Source organism: Panthera uncia, chromosome C2 (assembly GCF_023721935.1).
Source record: "Panthera uncia isolate 11264 chromosome C2, Puncia_PCG_1.0, whole genome shotgun sequence".
NCBI classification, from domain to species: Eukaryota; Metazoa; Chordata; class Mammalia; order Carnivora; family Felidae; genus Panthera; species Panthera uncia.
In genome coordinates this window covers 6072823-6095068 of record NC_064810.1, presented here as the reverse complement: position 1 = coordinate 6095068, position 22246 = coordinate 6072823, and the positions used below count along the sequence as shown (strand labels likewise).

The 22246-nt window shown below is 40.0% G+C and overlaps 1 protein-coding gene across 1 annotated transcript in view; it reads right to left on the bottom strand.

The window, feature by feature from the left end:
* BRWD1 (bromodomain and WD repeat domain containing 1) overlaps positions 1–22246 on the bottom strand; it is a 121242-nt gene that overhangs the window by 72172 nt on the left and 26824 nt on the right. The window contains exons 8-15 of the mRNA XM_049629236.1: positions 21679–21900; positions 9899–9999; positions 8482–8552; positions 6592–6692; positions 5556–5596; positions 4614–4712; positions 1134–1284; positions 744–878 (exon numbers count right to left, since the gene is read on the bottom strand). Of these exons, the coding sequence (XP_049485193.1) occupies positions 744–878; positions 1134–1284; positions 4614–4712; positions 5556–5596; positions 6592–6692; positions 8482–8552; positions 9899–9999; positions 21679–21900 (921 nt within the window). The remainder of the gene's footprint in view (positions 1–743; positions 879–1133; positions 1285–4613; positions 4713–5555; positions 5597–6591; positions 6693–8481; positions 8553–9898; positions 10000–21678; positions 21901–22246) is intronic.

Here is a 22246-nt window from a genome sequence, read left to right as displayed (position 1 = left end):
AACAGCTCAGAGCCTGGAGCCTGCTTTGGATTCTGTGTCTCCCTCTCTCTCTCTGTCCCTCCCCCACTCATGCTCTGTCTCTCAAAAATAAACATTAAAAAAAAAAGTTTAAAAACAAAAAGAAACCTAGAAACATACAGCCACTTAATATAATTCATGATCCTGAACTATTTAAACACTGTTTCAAGGGGCAAAATATAACTAAAAAGACATTACTAGGACAACTGATAAAATTTGAATATGGATTACATAATGCTACTTTATCAATGTTAAATTTGCTGGTTTTGGTAACTATCTTGTGGTTGTAGATGAGAAATTCTAAAAAATATGTAATAGGATCCTAATTTGGTTTTAGAATATTCCATATGCAAAAAGAAAACAGGCTGGAAAAACCCAACAATGTTTGTGATTTCCTAGATGACTTTACTATTATTTTTACTACAAAGTATTCAATAAATTTAGTGAAAAAGTTATATACAATGAACGTAACTTTGCCAATTTAAACAAATTCAAACACATTCACACATATAGACAGCTAAATTAATAGCTTTTGAAAATCTTTCCTTCATGTGACCCAGTTACACAGTGTAAATACATATGGCTGTCAGATATTTATTAGTCTTTAAGTATCCTGACTGCTAGAAATATAAACTGCCGAAACACACAGATCAGTTTCTGGCCAACCATCACAATCCAGACACGTGAAAGCAATGCAAGCATACGTGAAGATAGACCTCGCTTACCATATTAAAATAATGTTTCATCTTGGTGCCTTTTGTAATATCCCATATAAATATGCTGCCATCGTGTCCTGCAGATAACATAATTCTGGAATCAAAGGGATGCGTCTCCAAGACAAAGACTTCATCAGCATGTCCCTTTATTCAACAAAATCATATAGTTAAGGAGAGTTCGCAAGCTTGAACTTTCAAATTAAAAACCCGTATTGCCGTAGTACGTAAGGGCTTTTAAAAATGTGTTAATGACAGTGATTTATATATTAGTATAAACACAAATTTCTACTCATTTAATAATATCAATGGAACATACTGTGTATTAATTTTAGACTTTCAAAAATCAAATTACAGTTCAAAAAAAATCTTGATTTGTTATAGTGTATAAAAACTATTTACCAGTAAGTTATGAAGCAGCTGTCCAGTGTAAGAATTCCACACTTTAAGGACATGATCATTCACGGCTGTGACAACAATGCTATCATTCTGATTCCAAGCTATCATTGTTACTTTGGGTTTCATAAACCTTTCCTCTTCCAAAGATAAGTCCCTATGAAAAAACACACAATGTGTAAATTCATTTGAATGGTACAATCAATACGAAAATAGCAAAAAGTAATCTAGTTCATGTATATACATCATCATATGTCTGATACACATCTGACCCACAGCAGATTATCTATAAACAGATTATGGCAAAAATGGGACAGGGAGGGGATGATTTAGAAACAGCTGAGTCTGAATGAAGGCAGATGTTAGGACACCACCACTGCTCATAAAGGCAAAGCTTTTTCTCTCTCCCCCTTTTCTATTATTCCCTTCCCCTGACATCAAGCCCTATCAGCAATAAAGTTGTTTCTCTCTCCAGAGAAGATGACAACACATTTTAGGAAAACAGAAAGAAGGAAAGCATCTTCACATCCCCAGCACCTAGAAAAGTGCCTGACATACAGATATTCAATCTGTTGAACTGTACATAAAACTGTACTCATGCTTTTACAGTGCCCTACAGGCGGTTCCTACAGGCTCTCTTGGCAAGAAAGGCCTGGACACAAACACCTGCAATGATTTGCAGCCTTTATGAACATGACATGCAAAGTCTCTCTGTAAAATATACTCGTAATACACAGAGATAGGGTAAGGCCTAGCTGCGTTTGAAATCAGAGAATACATCCCAAGAAATTATAAACATAACATTTTTTTTAGTTTTTTTTTTCATTTACATCCAAATTAGTTAGCATATAGTGCAACAATGATTTCAAGGGTAGACTCCTTAATTCCCCTTACCCATTTAGCCCACCGCCCCTCCCACAACCCCTCCAGCAACCCTCAGTTTGTTCTCCATATTTAAGAGTCTCTTATGTTTTGTACCCCTCTGTTTTTATATTATTTTTGCTTCCGTTCCCTTGTGCTCATCTGTTTTGTCTCTTAAAGTCCTCATGAGTGAAGTCATATGATGTTTATCTTTCTCTAATTTCACTTAGCAGAATACCCTCCAGTTCCATCCACGTAGTTGCAAATGGCAAGGTTTCATCCTTTTTGATTGCCAAGTAATACACCATTGTATATATACACCACATCTTCTTTATCCATTCATCCATCGATGGACATTTGGGCTCTTTCCATACTTCGGCTACTGTCAATAGTGCTGCTCTAAACATGGGGGTGCATGTGTCCCTTCGAAACAGCACACCTGTATCGCTTGGATAAATGCCTAGTAGTGCAATTGCTGGGTCGTAGGGTAGTTCTTTTTTTAGCTTTTTGAGGAACCTCCATACTGTTTCCCAGAGTGGCTGCACCAGCTTGCATTCCCACCAGCAGTGCAAAAGAGATCCTCTTTCTCCCCATCCTCGCCAACATCTGTTGTGCCTGAGTTGTTCATGTTAGCCATTCTGACAGGTATAAAGTGGTATCTCATTGTGGTTTTGATTTGTATTTCCCTGATGAGTGATGCTGACCATTTTTTCATGTGTCGGATGGCCATCTGGATGTCGTCTTCTTTGGAGAAGTGTCTATTCGTGTCGTCTGCCCATTTCTTCACTGGATTATTTGTCTTTTGGGTGTTGAGTTGGAGAAGTTCTTTATAAATTTTAGATACTAGCCCTTTATCTTATATGGCACTTGCAAATATCTTCTCCCATTCTGTCGGTTGCCTTTTAGTTTTGCTGACTGTTTCCTTTGCTGTGCAGAAGCTTTTTACTTTGATGATCCCAGTAGTGCATTTTTGCTTTTGTTTCCCTTGCCTCTGGAGACGAGTAAGAAGTTGCTGCAGCCGAGGTCAAAGAGGTTTTTACCTGCTTTCTCCTCAAGGATTCTGATGGCTTCCTGTCTTACAGTTGGGCCTTTCATCCATTTTGAGTTTCTTTTTGTGTCTGGTGTAAGAAAGTGGTCCAGGTTCACTGTTCTGCATGTTGTTATCCAGTTTTCCCAGCACCACTTGCTGAAGAGGCTGTCTTTATTCCATTGGATATCGTTTCCTACTTTGTCAAAGCTTAGTTGGCCATACCTTTGTGGGTCCATTTCTGGGTTCTCTATTCTGTTCCAATGATCTGAGTGTCTGTTCTTGTGCCACAAACATACATTGTAATTAAAGAAAACCACCATAAGAATATGGAAGAAGTATCCCATAGTATCTGTCTATATAAGCACAATGGAACACAGACAAGAGAATAATCCTAACTAGATTGGTTAGGGAAAAGTGTAACATAAGAGGCAAAATGGAGTAAAGGCAAAGACTCCATGCTTCACTTTATTTTTTAAGTTTATTTATTTATTTTAAGGGGGGGGGGGGGGGGAGAGGCAGAGAGAGAGGAAAAGAGAGAATCCCAAGCAGGCTCTGCGCTGTCAGCACAGAGCCTGATGCCAAGCTTGATCCCATGAACCATGAGATCAGGACCTGAGCAGAAACCAAGAATGGGACGCTCAACCGAGCCACCCAGGCTCCCCATCCATGCTTCACTTTAAACTAAAAGGCATTCACCTGTTAATAGCTTTGAACCAACAGACATTTTGTCCTTCACCAAGTTGATCACCCAAGATTAGAACACTAAAACGAATATACCCATTAATTCTTACATACAGAAAACTCTGTTTTTCAAGACTGGAAAGAGGTAAAACTTTAAATGAGAAAAGACAATTCCCACCATGGGGGGGATTTCAGGCAAAGTGCTCTCCAAGGCAACAAGAAAACTGAGCAGTTTTCTGTCTCAGTAAAACTTTCTGTATTGAAGTTTTTACACCGATGTTCGTATTTTGCTTAATAATTTTTCATAGGTGAGTGTGATTTCAAATTATCCTCTTAATAGTGAAATAACCTTCACTATTTCAACCAATCAAGGACTAACAGTATTCACTCCCACACTAAGGTGCTTTTGAGTATCCAGACGGATCATTTTTCAATCATGGTAATGGTGTGATTTGTTTGTGAACAAGGATTATCAGATTTCCAGTACATCTTGCTTCCATTCCCTACCACAGATCATTTCACAAAAATGTTAATATCTCATTTATTTTGAAACCAAATTAGAACTGTTTGAGACACAGCAGAGAATGAGTTAATTTCCCCTACAATTCCTAAAAATAAAGCAGACATGAGGATTTCCAAAGGACTAAATGTGAAACATGTCTCAGAAAAACTGATAAAACCTTTGACATGGCTACCCTACAGCAGGCAGTGTACTAGAAACATAAATGTAAGGATCAATTCTTTGGGAAAAATGAGATTTACATATCTTATGTATCTATCAGATATGCAGGAAGTAGCCATTCATTTAGATCACTGCTCTTGCTAACAGGAAGTGGCTCCAATCCCCTGAACACAGCAGTCAACCACCAGGGAGAGAAGGACCAAGTAATTACAATGCACCTGCTTCCACTTACCCTGAGACTCTGGTCGCCATATCCAGTAAAATGCTTCTCCATTCCAACTGCTCGAATCTCCAAATCCGTGCTGTTCCGTCTCTGCTACCACTTAAGAACCTTAAAATATTCAGAAAAAGATCTTATGCTCACAAACATGCCACTAAGAACTACAGATAAAATCACAAGCCAGAACACTTTTAATGTAGCTATTCTGACTGCAAGTAAATGCAGAGGTGTTATCTCAAAGACAGGGATTCAGAGCTTATCTGAATGGGAAAAATTGGTTTGCTGTAATTTGCCTGGCCCTATGGAGTTAATGCACATCTCAAACTCATTCAATAGCTTGTCAAATAGATGGGAGTTTTGAGGAGACAATGTGCAAGAAGTGCCTGGACAAGGAAAAATAACTAGGAAGAATTAAAGGTGTGTGTGTGGGAAAATCAGTAAGAGCAAAAGCTCCATTTTAGCATCTTTACACTCAAGCTAATTCACGTTGGCCACTATGTAAAAATACGTCAATCTTTTAACAAGAGAAAGTATTAAAAACTGCAGTTTAGGAAAGGCACCTGAAAGACACTTGGGACCATAAGAGAGTATATAATTTAAGTGACAATTCGGTCACATGACACATCACAGTGGTTGATTAGAAGAGATTTTTTTTAACTACTCAAACATCAGGAATTTTATTATCTTTACATCTAATTTTCCTGCAAATCAAACACTTAGCCAATAGTGAGTTAAGGAAAGCTACTTTTGGTCATAGGAGCTGGTAGAAGCTACAATTCTAAACACTTGCACTTAATGTGTCCCTCCCCGCCCCCCCCACAGACACATTTCATTCAATTCATACAATTACTACTAAGTACCTGCAATTTGCAAGGCAATGTATTAGCTGCACTACTATGCAGCACAGTATGTTTGCCTAAAAACCCACTCACAAACACAAAAACCCTTACTCACCGATCACCATTGTTACAAAATTGGATGCTATCAACTTTATCCTAAAGGGGGGGAGGGGGGCACAAAACAAACAGAAAAGTGATCAACCCTCTCATTTGTAAACAAAGCAAAAAAAAAAAACCCCTCCATTTTAGAGCTAGAAACACATCTGGTTTAGCACAAGAACGAGAATCTGTGCTGCTTAGCTTCATCACTCAAACACGTATCTTACATTTAGGTGCAAAAACCTAACGTGAATCTAACGAGACTATTAAAAAAAGAAGACTTCATTCTAAATTTAAAACTGTATTTACAATGAATTACATCTGTGTAAAAATTCACATGTGGAAAGTGATCAAAACATAAAGGTTTTAACAGCTGAAAACAAGTCCTATTCACTTTGATGATTATTTAGGTTCAAAATGTTTTTCCCTTTAAAGTAATCTGGATCTGTTTATCAAATAACTTCACAGAACTTCCTACAGGAAAAAAAGATAACCTGACCACTGACCAGTATTCTAGAATCCTGAGAGCTATCTATCTTACTATACATTAATAAAAGAGCATTCTGATTTAATTAGTGTGATTAAGAGGAGTAGTCCCCTTGAAACTAACCCCACCCAAACTGTCACTTAAAGCTGAAATAACCACCACAAAATATTAGCACTGTCACATACTTGTCAGTAATATCCTTCACCTTTATACATGCAATCCCTCCTATATCTAAAATTAAAATCAAGAACAATTTCGTTAGCGATATTTGACCATGTACCAACAGGAATATTAACGATTGTGGCGCCTGGGTGGCTCAGTCGGCTAAGCGTCCGACTTCAGCTCACGTCACGATCTCGCAGTTCGTGGGTTCAAGCCCCGCGTCAGGCTCTGTGCTGACAGCTCAGAACCTGGAGCCTGTTTCAGATTCTGTGTCTCCCTCTCTCTCTGACCCTCCCCCGTTCATGCTCTCTCTCTGTCTCAAAAATAAGTGCACGTTAAAAAATTTTTTTTAAAAAGGAATATTAACAATTAATCCACAGAATTTTATAACATGAGCACTTACCGTGTGGCTTTCAAGTTCCGCGATTTTTTCAGGTGCTTCAAAACCCAAAAAATACATTCTGATTACATGATCAGTACTACCTGTGGCTAAAAACATACCACCTGCAATAAAAACATCAAGGTTAAAAAACTTGGGTTTGTAACAAATATCCAAACAAACCAAATCTGTGTATCAAATTAAGCAAAATCTCTTATTCCAAAACTAAGTTTATCTCAATAGATCCATTTTATAACTCATTACATAAAGACTTTAAAATTAATATAATGCAGAGCGATGTTGCAATTTATAATAAAAAATACATACTGGGTCTTCATCCCTATTTCTGGCACAGAGCTCCTAAAACCCTTGGAATTTCCTAAGTGACAGCACTGATAAAAGTATCTTGATATTCGTAACAAACCCATTTCAACCACACCAGAGCTCACATTAACAAAGTTCACGTTAATGGGGGTGCTGACTGCCGGAAGTACCAACCGTGTGATCAGAGGGCTCCCCTGACCTCCGAGAAGTGGGGGGGAGAGGGAGTTGAATCAATCACAAATGATTTAATCAACTGTACCTATGTAATAGAGCCTCCATAAAAACCCAAAAGGAAAGAGTTCAGAAAGCTTCCAGGTTGGTGAACACGTGAAGATTTGGGGACATGTGGCATGCCCAGAGAGTGCCCCATCCCACACACTTTATCCTCTGTGTCTCTTCCATTTGGCTGTTCCTGAATTATATCCTGTTATAATAAGCTGGAAATCTAGTAAGTAAAATGTTTGGGTTCTGTGAGCTGTTCTAGCAGAATAATCAGACCCAAGGAGGGTGTTGTGGGAACCTCCGATCTTTAGCCCATGAGTCTGAGCACAGGTGACAACATGATCTGGGACAGGGGGAGTCTTGTAGGACTGAGCTCTTCACCCGTGGGATCTCACACTATTCTTTAGGTAGATAGTGTCAGAACGGTACTGAACGAACTGTAGGACACCCAGCTGGTGCTAGATACAGAATTGTTTGGTGGTGTTGAAAACAAAACAAAACAAAACAAAAAACACATAAATCAGATGGGACTTTAATTTAAAAAGTAATTCAACCCGGAAATATTCACTATCTCCCACTGCCTTACAAACTCTGGGCAATGACCCTATGTGCTACTAGTCTAAAGATGACTGACAAAAGGGGCTCTGCTTTCGAAAGAACCTCACATACCCACACCTCGCTTCAGAATACAAGTTCACTCATTCAAGTTTCCAGACTCATTGGGGGAAGTCTTTGACGTCGCCTAAAAAGAAAAACTACTACCCAAGTTCACTGTGTACGAAAAGAAAATGCGGAAATGATTTAACCAGGATGTGTGGAAAACAAATTCAAACTATCAAAGTACACAGTGCAGCCTGTTAAAGAGAATCAGTTTTGGTGTATCTCACCACGGACACATGGATGCCTTAAGCCTCCTTCTGCCAGCTCGTCTATCACAGGCTCTGATGGCCATTAAAAAGCAGAGAGTGGCAGGGGCGCCTGGGTGGCTCAGTCGGTTAAGCGGCCGACTTTGGCTCAGGTCACGATCTCACAGACCGTGAGTTCGAGCCCCGCGTCGGGCTCTGTGCTGACAGCTCAGAGCCTGGAGCCTGTTTCAGATTCTGTGTCTCCCTCTCTCTGACCCTCCCCCATTCATGCTCTGTCTCTCTCTGTCTCAAAAATCAATAAACGTTAAAAAAAAAAAAAAAAAAAATCAGAGAGTGGCAGAATGGGACAGTGAAAGACAAGAAAAAAGTTAATTAAATAAACATCATAGATTAAACCTAAGTCATCTACTATCCATCTGAGAAAGGCTCTAAGCAATACTGTGGCCATTCAATAAAGGCTAAAATAAAACTAAGAAAAAAAGAATGACTAAAGTTATCTTACCAACACTAAAAGAAGAACAAAGCATCTGAACACCTGGTCTAGGCTTCTCCGTGAACTTCAAGGGACGTGGACTTGAAAAGAAGAAGATGTCGTTTTAGAACTCATTAGTTTAACACATTAACAGGGTTCAGAATACTGGTTTGAATCTAGCACATTTAAATAGTATGACCTTATTTATGAAGCACCTCACAGTATGTCAAGTATCTCTGCATATAATATTAAGCTGGATGGGTTCTGGAAGACTGTTCAATCCCTATGTTCACAAGAACGCTACCGCACAGCAAGAGCAGACCTACCAGCCCCGGTCTTGTAGCTGAGGGGACTAAAACCCAGAATGCAAGTGAACCCGCCATCAAGGCTGTAGGACGGGGAACACAACCACCAGGGGACAGCGCCACTCGGCAGAAACAGTGCAAGCCCCAGGTGTAACTCTGCATTTTTATCGGAGCCACGTTAAATGTAAAAAGATTAGTTTTCTTTCATTTAACCCAATATATCCAAAATATCACATCGATATTAATAAAAACATTAATGAGAACTTTAGATTCTTTTCATATCACATCTCTGAAATCTTCCAGAACATACGGCACACATACTGTATCTCTTCACCAAAGACACCGGATCTGTATTCAGATTTCATAAAACCTTAATTCACATACTCAAGTTGTCTGAAATATGCTTAAAGGTTTTATAATACCTGAATCAAGTATCAGGTTTTAAACTGAAATTAATAATTCAGCTCCTCGATTGCACCAGACACACATGAAGTGCTCACCAGTCATATGCGGCTGGCGGGTACTGTCCTGGACAGCACAGATCTACAACCCAGGTCTTCTGACTCTTAAGTAATCCTGCCTAAATTTCTGACTACACGTCCAATTATATACTTCTAACATTTTTCAAGATGTTTCGCATATGATCTCACTTTTTTCCCCCATAGAATGTGCCCTCTAAGATAGAAGAACTTGATTCTTTTATCTATCCAACCATCCAAACAGTACATTGCAAACAGTAAACAGTCAATAAGGCACTAATGCTGTAAATAGTAAAAAGTAAAAAGGCAACCACAATACACAACTTCACTTTATAATCAGACTTCATCTCATTAGACTAAACTGTAACATTAGAAAAAGAAAACTTGGGGCGCCTGGGTGGCTCAGTCTGTTGAGCGTCCGACTTCAGCTCAGGTCCTGATCTCACAATTCGTGGGTTCGAGCCCCGCATCAGGCTCTGTGCTGATGGCTCGGAGCCTGCTTCGGAGTGTGTGTGTGTGTGTGTGTGTGTGTGTGTGTGTGTGTGTGTGTGTGTTTCTCTCCCCCGCACTTGCGCACACACGTGCACTCTCTCTCTCAAAAATGAATAAACGTTAAAAAAAAAAGTTGAAAAGAAAACTTATTACACTATTAGAGCCACCTACCTGAATTTCAGGGATTCTAAATCCCACTGCCAGAAACAAACTGTCCCATCAGCACCAGTAGAGACCATGTATCTTTGGGAGCCTTTGGCCATTGGGCTAAACTGAAAAAGAACAACACATACAATTCAGTTTCCTAAGTGCCTACTAAAGTCATAGTTTAATGGTTTTTCAAAGTTAATTTCAACTCACAAATTTAAGTAAAACATAACCATTGCAAAATACAGGTGACAGTAGAGTGAAAAATCATAACCTACAAAAATAAGGTCTATCTCTCATTTGTAAATGTCATGCAATCTCAATAAAAGATTACTGTCAAAACTAACAAACAAGAATAAAGAGAAAAACTTTTGCAAAGAGAAAGTGAAGAGCGTGAAGAGTTGGTCCTACCAATATGAAAGCTTATCACAAAGCCTCAATAATTAAAACTATGGGGCATGGTAGGTACAGGGTCAGAATGACCAATGGAAAAAGAAATTATCAACTCCAAAATGGCCCTTAATAGAAGAGTTAAGATAAAGGGTTGTCTCAAAACAGTTGGGGAAACGATGGATCAAAGCATAAATGATTTACCAATCGTAGAGCAATCTGGAAGCTATTCTTCAGACTATAGACCAGGATAAATGCCAAGTGGATCAATTATCCAAATATTTAAAAAACAAAACTATGAAAGTATTCTAAGGAAACACAACAATTATACTGTTAACTTCAGAACTGGGCATTCAACTGTGCTACACAAACAAGCTAGATAACGTAAGATCAATTTGGACCAGAGACATCCAATAAGGCTTAAAAGATGGAAAGGAAGGTACGAAGAAAACAAGAAAAACACACCAGGCAAAAGAATATGAACCAAAGTACAAAAGTGAGAGGGACTATGGTATATGACAGCAACGGAAATATCTATAGGACTACTGTGTTCATTTGTGGAAGTGGTGGGGAAATGGGTTAAATGGTAGAGAATCTGGACCCAGTAAGAGCAAGAGGTAAATGCTGTTCTCAAATAAAATGCAAAAATTTATCAGACAACAGTGTACAGTATTTACTGAAAGGAAACAGATAAGACAAACCACCAAGAATCAACCCAGTTAAATCCAAGAACCTTCACTGCAAGGAAGTAGTCCCTTCCTTCCCCCCAGGGTCAGGGAGGAGAGCCATGCAGAAGGAAACACACCTGCTGACTCACCAGGCATTCAACACAAAGGAGCTTAGCAAACAAAGTACAGACATTAACAGGAAAGAAGAGTTGAGAAGCAATTTTTCTAGGTTATTCACATAATTATTCATCATTATAACATCCCAGAGAGATACGGTTTATTATGTTTTATGATTTTTCCCAAGATTATACACTTTATAAGGGAGGTAGGATTTGAATCTAAGACTTCTTCAAAGAAGCTTTTTCCAAGTTCCTTCTCTTCAAGTATAGAAAAGGAAGGGTTTTTTAAAATGTTGAAAGTGATCATTTACATCTAAGCAGGTATGTTCCAGAAGGCAGACTAAAACTGAGTTTTGGGGAATATCTCATTAAAAGTAATAACTAGGGGCGCCTGGGTGGCTCAGTTGGTCGAACACCCGACTTCAGCTCAGGTCATGATCTCGCGGTCTGTGAGTTCGAGCCCCGCGTCAGGCTCTGTGCTGACAACTCAGAGCCTGGAGCCTGCTTCGGAGTCTGTGTCTCCATCTCTCTCTACTTCTCCCCTGCTCATTCTCTGCCTCTCTCTCTGTCAAAAATAAATAAACTTTAAAAATAAGTAAGTAAATAAATAAATATAAAAGTAATAACTAAAGGTATATTAACAGCTGAATATTCTTATAATTAAAATTAAAACGTCACAGTAAAATTTGTAACTTTGCATAGGGTATTTTAAGAATTCCAAACCCGAATGTCTACAGAAAAGTAACTGCACCTGAAGTCTCCTATGTTCTAACTAAATCAAAGTCTTAGGTACACAAGTGGTGTTGCTGTCTAGTTCATCTCACTGACAACTCTGTCCCTAGCTTGACACAATACCGTCCTCTCTGTAACACTTCAAAAATATTTTTAAATACCTAGCATGGCAAAAGTTGCCAGGTTTGTTTGGGTTAGGTTGGAGGCGGGGGCTATTTGCGCTTATCTTCTCTCCTAAATGAACTTGATGGCACGCTAAATTCCATTAAAACAAAGCAACTGGGATCTCAAATATAAACACACTAACCTTATACCATGATCTGGAGAGATATGACATCTTTACAGCACTGAATCTTCTGATTCAGGAGTATACTATACTAGACATTTTCACTAAAACAGACTATTCCCTCGCCACCCAATGCCAAGGCTGTCGTAATTTTTTAAGACCTCTCTTCATGAAGAGTTTTCTAATTTCCTGGTAAAGTTTACTCCTATGTGTATGAAGGCTTTTGTTGCTATTGTGATTTATGTTCTTCTGTTATATTTGCTAATTAGTTATTGATGGTTTATAGCCAAGTTTTGGTTTTAGGACATAGGTTCTGTATTTATCCGGTTTACTAAGCTCTCAACAATTCTGTAAGTTTTAACAGAATTCACCAGCGAGTCCTCTCAGCTTTGGAGTTTTCTTTTTACGAGATTTTTTTTAATGCCCGACAGGCATATTTTTAACCTTTCAAGCTTTCCCTTTTGTAAGAGCAACATTCCTCAAATACAATATACTGACAGCCATGTTTCATTAATCATCCTCAAAGCTACTCATCAATGACCATAATATGTACCTCTGGATATTGAAAGTAAGAGTCTCATTTTTCCAAGGAAAATCCTTATGCATAAAGGAAACATAAGAAGTATGATTTCTCAAAGTCCCTGGCAGCTTTATGACTCTGTACTACAATCTCGCGTAGCTACTTCCAAAGTCAAAATCGGTTTCCTGAAATCTACACATTTTTTTTTAATAAAGTCTATTATTTATTTTGAGAGAGAGAGAGAGAGAGAGAGCGAGCGAGCAGGGGGAAGGGCAGAGAGAAAGGCAGAGAGAGAGAGAATCCCAAGCAGGCTCTGCACTGTCATCGCAGAGCCCAAGGCAGGGCTCGAACTCACGAACCACGAGATCATGACCCAAGCCAAAAATCAAGAATCTGACACTTAACCAACTGAGCCACCGAGGAGCCCCCAAATCTACAAATTCTGAGTATTCAGTATATAACATATGCCTGGAACACAGCTTCTACAACTTGTCTGGTAGCAAAGTTTAATGTATGCTGGGCCTCTGTGTTCCTTTTATTTTTTTTTTATTTTTTTTTTAATGTTTATTTTTGAAGGAGAGAGAGTGAGTGAGTGAGTGGGGGGGGGGGGTGGGGAGGGGCAGAGAGAGAGGGAGACACAGAATCTGAAGCAGGCCCCCCCGGCTCTGAGCTGTCAGCACAGAGCCCGACACGGGACTCGAGCTCACAAACCGCTAATTCATGACCTGAGCCGAAGTCGGACGCTTAACCGACTGAGCCACCCAGGCGCCCCTATGTTACTTTTAAAGAATGCATTCGTCAAAGGTAGCTAGTGACCCTTATTAAAACACTGCCAAAAATGCAAATCTTTCCTGTGTGTTTATTACATGTGCATTTTAGACAGATTTATGGAAAGAGGGAATTTGCACAACATAAAACTCACCATTTGAGCCATTTTAAAATGTGTAACTCAGCAGCACTTACTACTTTCACATGCAGTGCAGCCATTACCACTATCTGGTCCCAGAGCTATCATTTTGTAAGACAAATTGTAACCTGTCAAAGCATTTTCAGTGGATTCTCTTGGTATAGCATACATGTAATATGGTGCCATACTTGTCTCTTGTTGTAAGTGGATAGACGTGAACCATGTGAACCTGAATCATGACACTACAGCCCAAGATCCTCAGCATGAGTCTCCTAAGAATATTGAATCTCTAATCCTTAAATGCAACAAATGTGTCAACACTCAAGAAATTTACTATCAATATAATACTGTTATGTAATATAGAATTCATACTGAAATTTCTCCTCATTTCTCAAATCTGCTTTATAGATTTTCTTGACTCCTAGAGCCAGGATCCAAATCAAGGCTCACATATCACATTTATACTTGTACTATTTTCTTAGTTTCCTTGTAACTTTATTTACTTATTGACTTAGCCTTTGTTGAAACTAAATGTTTGAAGGATATGGATTTACTTCACAGACTGTTTCTTAATTTGAATTTGATTACTTCCTCATGAGATTCAGGTTAAACTTTTTTTTTAACAGAAATACTAACAGGAAAATAAGGAAATTTCACTGTAGAGTCAATGCATTTATAGTTACAGGTCTATTCAGATTTTCTTCTTCTCTGTGCCAGTCTTCATAAGTGTTTTCCTGAGTATTTACCTGTTGCATCTTTATTTTCAAATTTCTCATATGGTCATTTAAGATATCCTCTTTTTAATTTCTGAAGAGTCTATAGAGATGCCCCCTTAAAGCTGATAATGGTTACTTGTGATGTTTTTTTTCTTCCTTCCTCAATCTTATACCAACATTTTCAGTCTTTCAAAGAACTTTTGGCTTTGCTGATCCTGTTATGCTTATGTTTTCTATCCTTGATTTTTGTACTTATCTCCCTAACTCATCCTCTATGGTTTCCTGTTATTTTTCTAACTTCCTGAGAAATACAGTGGATCACTGAATTTCACCTTTTTAAAATATATGCATTGAGAGTTATAAATTTCCCTTTCTGCACAGCTTCAGCTGTGTATTAGTAATCCAATGCCATGTAACAAATTACCCCAAAACGTAGCTACCAAAATCAATATATATTATCTCCCAGTCTCTTAAGGGTCAAGAATTCAGAGAAGCTTAGCTAGGTGGTTCCAGCTCAGGGTCTCACGAGGCTGCAGGAGATGTCCGACCAGCTTCCGAAAGGGCAGACTCCCTTGCCTCTGGCAGGAGACTTCAGGTGTTTGCCATGAAGACCTGTCCTTAAGGTTGTGAGTATCCTATCCAAACGACAGCTGACCTCCCTCAAGATAAGTGAGTCAAGAGAGTAAGGTCAACCCAGGGCGCCTGGGTGGCTCAGTCGGTTAAGCATCCAACTCTTGATTTCAGCTCAGGTCATGATCTCATGGTTGTGAGCTCGAGCCTCATGTCAGGCTCTGTGCTGAGTGCAGAGCCTGCTTGGGAGTCTCTCTCTCCCCTTCTCTCTCTGCCCCTCCCCTGCTCACACTCTTCCAGTCTCTCTCAAAATAAATAAACTTAAAAAAAAGAAAAAAGACATGTCCACGCTATTCAACATGGGGACTTATCGAGGGGCATGAGTCCAGGGAGGCAAAAATCACCAAGCACCATCTTGGTGGCTGGCTATCGAATTCTACATTCCATGATAGATAAGAACCTAATATTTTCATTAATAATTAGTTAAGTATTCCCAAATTCTTATTGTGGTTTCTCCTTTGACACATGGGTTATTTAAAAGTATATTGCTTGGGGCACCTGGGTGGGTGAGTCGGGTAAACATCTGACTTTGGCTCAGGTCATGATCTCACGGTTTGTGGGTTCGAGCCCCACATCAGGCTCTCGGCTGACAGCTCAGAGCCTGGATCCTGCTTCAGATTCTGTGTCTCCCTCTCTCTCTCTGCCCCTCCCCCACTCATGCTCTGTCTCTCTCTCTCTCAAAAATAAACATTAAAAAAAATTTTTAAATAAAATAAAAGAAATAAAAGAATATTGCTTAATGTGAGGATTACTCTGCTATTAATTCTAGCTGTTAATAATTTCAGGCTTAATTTCACTACTGTCAGAGAATATATACTTAGGATGATTTCAGTATTTTCAAATTTGCTGACAACTTGCTTAAAGGGTCAGAATGCGGACAGTAGTTATACAATAAACACCCCACTTACAGTTGTAAAGAAATGATGCTGATATTATACACAATGTTTCGATGTGGCATCCAAGTCATTATTTATGTTGTTCAAAGCTGTGTTTCTTTTTTTATAATTTTTTAAATGTTTATTTGTTTTTGAGAGAGAGAGAGAGAGAGAAACATAGTACGAGCAGGGGAGGGACAGAGAGAGAGGGAGACACAGAATCCAAAGCAGGCTCCAGGCTGTCAGCACAGAGCCTGAGGTGGGGCTCAAGCTCATCAACCTCAAGATCATGACCTGAGCCAAAGTTGGACACTCAACCAACTGAGCCACCCAGGCGCCTCTATGTTTCTTAAGAGTATAGACTCTTCATTCAATTACTGAGAGAGACAGAGATGTTTTAATCTCCCACTATGATTATGGAGATCTACTTTTCCCCATGAATTCTATTTTTGCTTTATGTATTTTGACTCCATGTTACTAAATTTAGAACTCAATCTTCTGTTTTTTATCATTACAAATTGCCCCTGTTTACCTCTAAAAATAGTAATTTCCTTACAGCCTATTATCTAATATTAGCATACTGTATCAGCATTCTTACAGTTAATGTTTATAAGAGTTTCCCATCCTTTACTTCCAGCCTCCCCTTAGCCTCATAGCGCAGGCGGGGTTTTGTTTCTTAGTTATGTCTGAAGTCTGTCTCTCACTGGAACCACCTAATGCACTTGTACGTGAAGTGCTCGTGAACACACTGCTGTCTGCTGACAGCCTGGTAACATTCCAGCACTTCCCGACTTTCTTTTGCCCTCCTTTCTTGCCCTTTTTTTATTACTATTATTCCATATTTCCCCCCTATTGCTTGTTATACACCCTCTTACATTTCTTTTGCTATTTTAGAGATTACTAAATCCACCTTCATCTTATTAAGTCTTATGTAAACTTGTATTTTTCACTTCTCGACGCAAAGATGTCAGAATACTACAGGTACCTCCTGCTGACATACAAGCCCTATTACTATTATTTGCTAGTTCGGCTGTCTCTATATTTTTTAATTTTTTTTAAATGTTTATTCATTTTTGAGAGAGAGAGAGAGAGAGCGAGCGCGCGCGCGAGAGTGCGCGCACAAGCGGGGGAAGGGCAGAGAGAGAGAGACAGAATCCGAGGCAGTCTCCAGGCTCTGAGCTGTCAGCAGAGAGCCCAATGCGGGGCTCGAACCTACGAACTTTGAGATCATGACCTGAGCTCAAGTTGGACGCCCAACCGACTGAGCCACCCAGGCGCCCCAATTGTTTCTAGATTTTTAAACCCATAAACCCTTAAACCCATATACCTGTTGTATATAGTTGGTGCTTTTTTCCATTTGTCCGCACTTTTTTTTTTTTTAAACTCTTCATTCATCCTTGCATCTCCAAGCCTAGGATCACATTTCCCTCTCAGCCTAAAGAAGACTATTTAGAAATCCCCTGTTCCACTGCTGGGAGACTTCTGAAACTGTGTTTAGAGAGCTTCAGTGACAGATTTGATGGGTTGAGAACACTTGATGGATAGTCACTGTCAATTACCACTTTATTAATTTTAAATAAACCCAAATATAAGATTATTTTTATGTCTTTATTTCATTAAAGCTCTCCACCCAACGTGGGGCTTGAATGCACGACCCCGAGACCAAGTTGCACACTCTACCAACAGAGCCAGCTTGGCACCCCAACAGCACTTCAGAAAGATCACTTCTCGAGGCACCTGGATGGCTCAGTCGGTTAAGCATCTGATTTCGGCTCAGGTCGTGATCCTGCGGTTTGTGTGTTTGAGCCCCACGTTGGGCTCTGTGCTGACAGCTCAGAGCCCAGAGCCTGCTTCACACTGTGTCTCCCTCTCTCTCTGCACCCCCCCTGCTCACGCTCTCTCAAAAATGAATAAACATTAAAAAAAAAAAAAAAAAAAAAAGAGCACTTCTTTGGGGTCACCAGAATAGCTCAGTCGGTTGAGCATCCAACTCTTGGTTTCAGCTCAGGTCATGATCCCAGGGTCACGGGATCGAGCCCTGCATCAGGCTCCAGCACTGAGCACGGAGCCTGCCTGGGATTCCCTCTCTCCCCCCACTGCCACTGGTGTGTTCTCTACCTAAGATAAAAAAATAATAATAATAAAAAATAATAAAGAGCATTTTTTTTTTGGTCTATCGACTCCCACTGTTCTACTGAGAAGCTAATCATCAGCCTTACTGCTTATTTTTCCTTTTGGTTACCTTAAGATTTCTCTTTGGCTTTAAAAGGTTTATTGTGATGAAAGGGCACCTGGGTGGCTCAGCTGGTTAAGCGAACGACCCTTGGTTTCAGTTCAGGTCATGATCACATGGTTCGTGACTTCGAGCCCCACGGGGTTCTGCACAGACAGTGCAGAGCCTGCTTGGAATTCTGTCTCTCTCCCTCTCTCTCCGCCCTTCCCCTGCTTGCGCTCTCTCTCTCCCTCAAAAAATAAACTAAGTTAATTAATTAATTAAACCAAACACAAGTTTTCTGGCCACGTTCACTAGCTGCAGTTTTCCGTATGTTTCTTCTGCTCAGGGTCCTTAGTGCTTCTTCAATCCGTGGCTCTATTTCTTCAGCGCATTTTGCAAACTTCGCAGCTCTTATCGCTTCAAGTGCAGCTCTGCTCCACTCTCTCTTGTCCTCTTGTTCAGGAATTCCAAGCACACATGGAATTTCCAGCTGCTGTAATTTTTTTCTATTCTAATTAGTTGCAAACGCAGCTACACATAAATTGTGTAGGGATTTCCAAATATTTCCTCTCCAATCTTACCAGTGTGTCAAATACTCTACTAGGCTTTTCAGGCACCCCGAGTGGAATCGGCGAATGCCTTACAACTCAAGGCTCCTCTGTCTGCCCTTTCCTTACCTACCATATCTTGACGTTCTAAGCTCTTATTAGCGCCTCACGTATTTCTTCACGAAAGCCACGGGCACCTGGGTGGCCCATTCCGTTGAGTATCCAACTCTTCATTTCAGCTCAGGTCATGATCCCAGGGTTGTGAGACTGAGGCTTGCTTTGGGCCGGGCATGGAACCCACTTAAGATTCTCTCATTCTCCCTCTGCCACGCTTTCCTGCTCACACACTCTCGCTCCCAAATAAAATAATTTTTAAAATAAAAATAAACAGGGGCGCCTGGGTGGCTCAGTCGGTCAGGTGTCCGACTTCAGCTCAGGTCACGATCTCATGGTTTGTGACTTCGAGCCCCGCGTCGGGCTCTGTGCTGACAGCTCAGAGCCTGGAGCCTGCTTCGGATTCTGCGTCTCCCTCTCCTTCTGCCCCTCCCCTGCTCACACTCTGACTCTGTCTTTCAGTAATAAATGAACGTTAAAAAAAATTTTTTTTTTAATAAAAATAAGTAAATAAGTAAAAGAATGCTAATCCAAACGAGCTATACATTATGTCTTTTCACTCCTGCGGAACGTTCATTTGCTGTTCTTTCAGACAGACAAAAGGTTCTACCTCCGGTTCTACTAATCTTAATGTTTTTGAGAATGTAAGTTATATCCAACGACACTACATGATGCTACCCTTAAGCGTGTACACCAAAATACTGACAGTGACTACTTCTAGGTGGTAAGATCATGGAGGCTTATTTTCTTATGTGCTCATTTTTCTGCAAACGATAGGACTTGTATACATTTTCAAAACAAATTGGAAGAAAAAAACCTTTACTAAAATTAAAAATGTTTTCTATATGCCAGTAACAACAGAGCAAAGAACATGAAAAAGATTAATAACTAAAACCGTGTACCTGTTTGACTGTGAACTTTGGTAACCAGTGGCAAGCACAGATGACCTCTGATGTATAAAAGCTTACTACCACCCAGACTTCTCAGGTATATTCAGTAGGTGATAACCACACGTGGCCCCATTACCAAAGAACGGGCCTCAGGAAAGACCAGAGCTCCACTTTCACAGTGCGGGACTCCATAATGGTTTTAGGACAGACACCAGCACAGAGTGCTGGAAGTTTTCTCATTTGCTGCTATACTGCTTATAAATTCACGTGAAATAACAAAACATTACCTGTGAAACACAGTCTTCCAGAAAACAATTACACTCCTTGCCTTAAAATAAACAGGTCCACCAAAATCTCGCTTAAATTTTCAAAATATAACACTATCCCGATTACGGTTGTCTTCATTCAAAAATAAGTTTCTTGTCTCTATCCTTCAAGAAAACTGACCAGAAGAGTTTAGGAAAAAATCTCTCTTGTCACAAGACTTCACACCAAATCTCTTTGGAGACCACTTAGCACAGAGCCTGGGTGAATTCATACCTGAAAACGGAACCACTCCCCCAGTTTTATCCAAATTCAAATCAGAAGCACCCATGTACCTTAAAAGGCCTCACAAGTCATTATCTCCTAACAAAATGTGATTTTCGAAATAATGATCCAAATGCACCATTTTCAGTTCCGAATGAACTAATGGAGCTAAGGCAGTATCGTCGATGGCTACTACAGAGAGACTCCCAGACATTTCACGCCTAGAAGAGCGTACACCTCAAGGTGATCAAGGCTTTGGATCAATGATCCTGAAAGTGTAGCCAGAGGAGGAGGAGGAGGAGGAGGAGGAGCAGGAGGAGGAGGAGGAGGAGGAGGAGGACGACGACGACCTGGGAACTTATTAGGAATGCCAATTCTCAGGCTCCACCTCCACCATTTCAGTCAGGATCTCTGGCGGTGAGGCCTAGCGATCTGTGCTTGAAACAAGGCCTCCACGTGATCCAGGCCTACATTAAACAGAATTACTGCTCTGGATCCAACATCCAAGTTACAGGAAATACAGGGACATACTGAGCTGCTCTACAAGGATACAAGCAGTAACAGCCAAACTGTGGGAACCCAACTCTTTCAACAGAGACAGTTGCTCAAAGTAACTCTATTAATGAGACAAATGGAAATCTGAACGTGAAAAAAGGAAGTATGATGATAATGTTTTGGTTGCTTTTTTTTCTAACATGTATTTATTTTTGAGACAGAGAGAGAGAGAGGGAGAGAAAGCAAGCATGAGTGCAGGAGGAGCAGAGAGAGAGAGAGAGGGAGACACAGACTCTGAAGCAGGCTCCAGGCTCTGAGCCATCAGCACAGAGCCCAACACGGGGCTCGAACTCACGAACCACGAGATCATGACCTGAGCTGAAGTCAGATGCTTAACCGACTGAGCCACCCAGACGCCCCTGGTTGTGTTTTTTAAAAAGAAATCCTCATCTTTTAGAAAGACATATTGAACTACTTACAGAAGATATGATATGAAATCTAGGATCTGCTTTAGGTACAAAGTGAAGTGGCTGGGGAACAACTAGCCATGGGCACTTAGGGATTCGTATGAGTCTACTTTGTGTATGTGCAAAATTAGCTTCCACAATAAAGTGAAAAAATTGTTTAAATATACTTCAACAAATTTAATCAACTCAGCAAACTCCACAGGTTTTAAAGTAGAAAAATCAGGGTGCCCAGGTGGCTCAGTTGGTTGAGCGTCCAACTCTTGATTTCAGCTCAGGTCATGATCCTAAGGTCATGGGATCGAGCCCCACATCGGGCTCTGCAATGAGCATGGAGCCTGCTTAAGATTCTTTCTCTCTCTAATTTTGTGCCTCTCCCCCACTCACACACTCTCTCTCAAAGAATAAAAAATAAAGTAGAAAAATCATTAATGTAGCCTCAGGTTTGTAAGCGACACTCCCCCAGTTCAACAGTAAGCCTAAAAGAAGCAATACGTCATCCATCATGCCTTCCTGTAAAGCTCTAACTGCATTAGACATTACATCACCCTTCCAAGAGTCATGGAGGTATGATTAATTACATTTCTCTTGGTTACTAAAACAGATCATACAATTGCTAAGCATCTTACTATTTGTCACCTCTGAGGAGAAAGAGTTTCAAAGGAAAAGGAGATCATATACATATATGCACACTGAACCTAGTTTACCTGTAAAGATGTGATTGACCCCGTGTGTCCTTGGAGCACAGCGACCGGGGCACAAGTTCTCAAGCACCACACTCTGATGATCTTATCACAGCTCCCTGCAGCGATCATCGTATTCTCATAGTTGACCGCCATATCTGAAATTTCTGCAGAATGACCTCTTAATGTGGATAATAGGCGGCCATTGTGTGTTGACCAAATCTTCACCAAACAATCATCTGAACCCTAAGAAAAAACATACCCCAAAATAAATGTTAACACAGCAAGTCCTTTACAGCAGTTTTAAAAATACCATTTATATGTCACTTAAATTAAGTATCTATAACTCCTCTTTCCAACTGTAGAATACTCTATAAATTATGAATCTTACAGTCAGAACACTTACGGAACAATAGTTCTTTTCTTCTTCAAATCACGACTACATAAAGATACTGTGAAGTTTTCATTTCTGTGGACCAGACCACATTATAAATACTATTTTCCCAAAATTCCCTGCCAAATAATGAGTCCAACCAAAAGTTCACCACTCACATATTTCACTTAACAATGGTTAAATGTCAGTTTAGCTCAC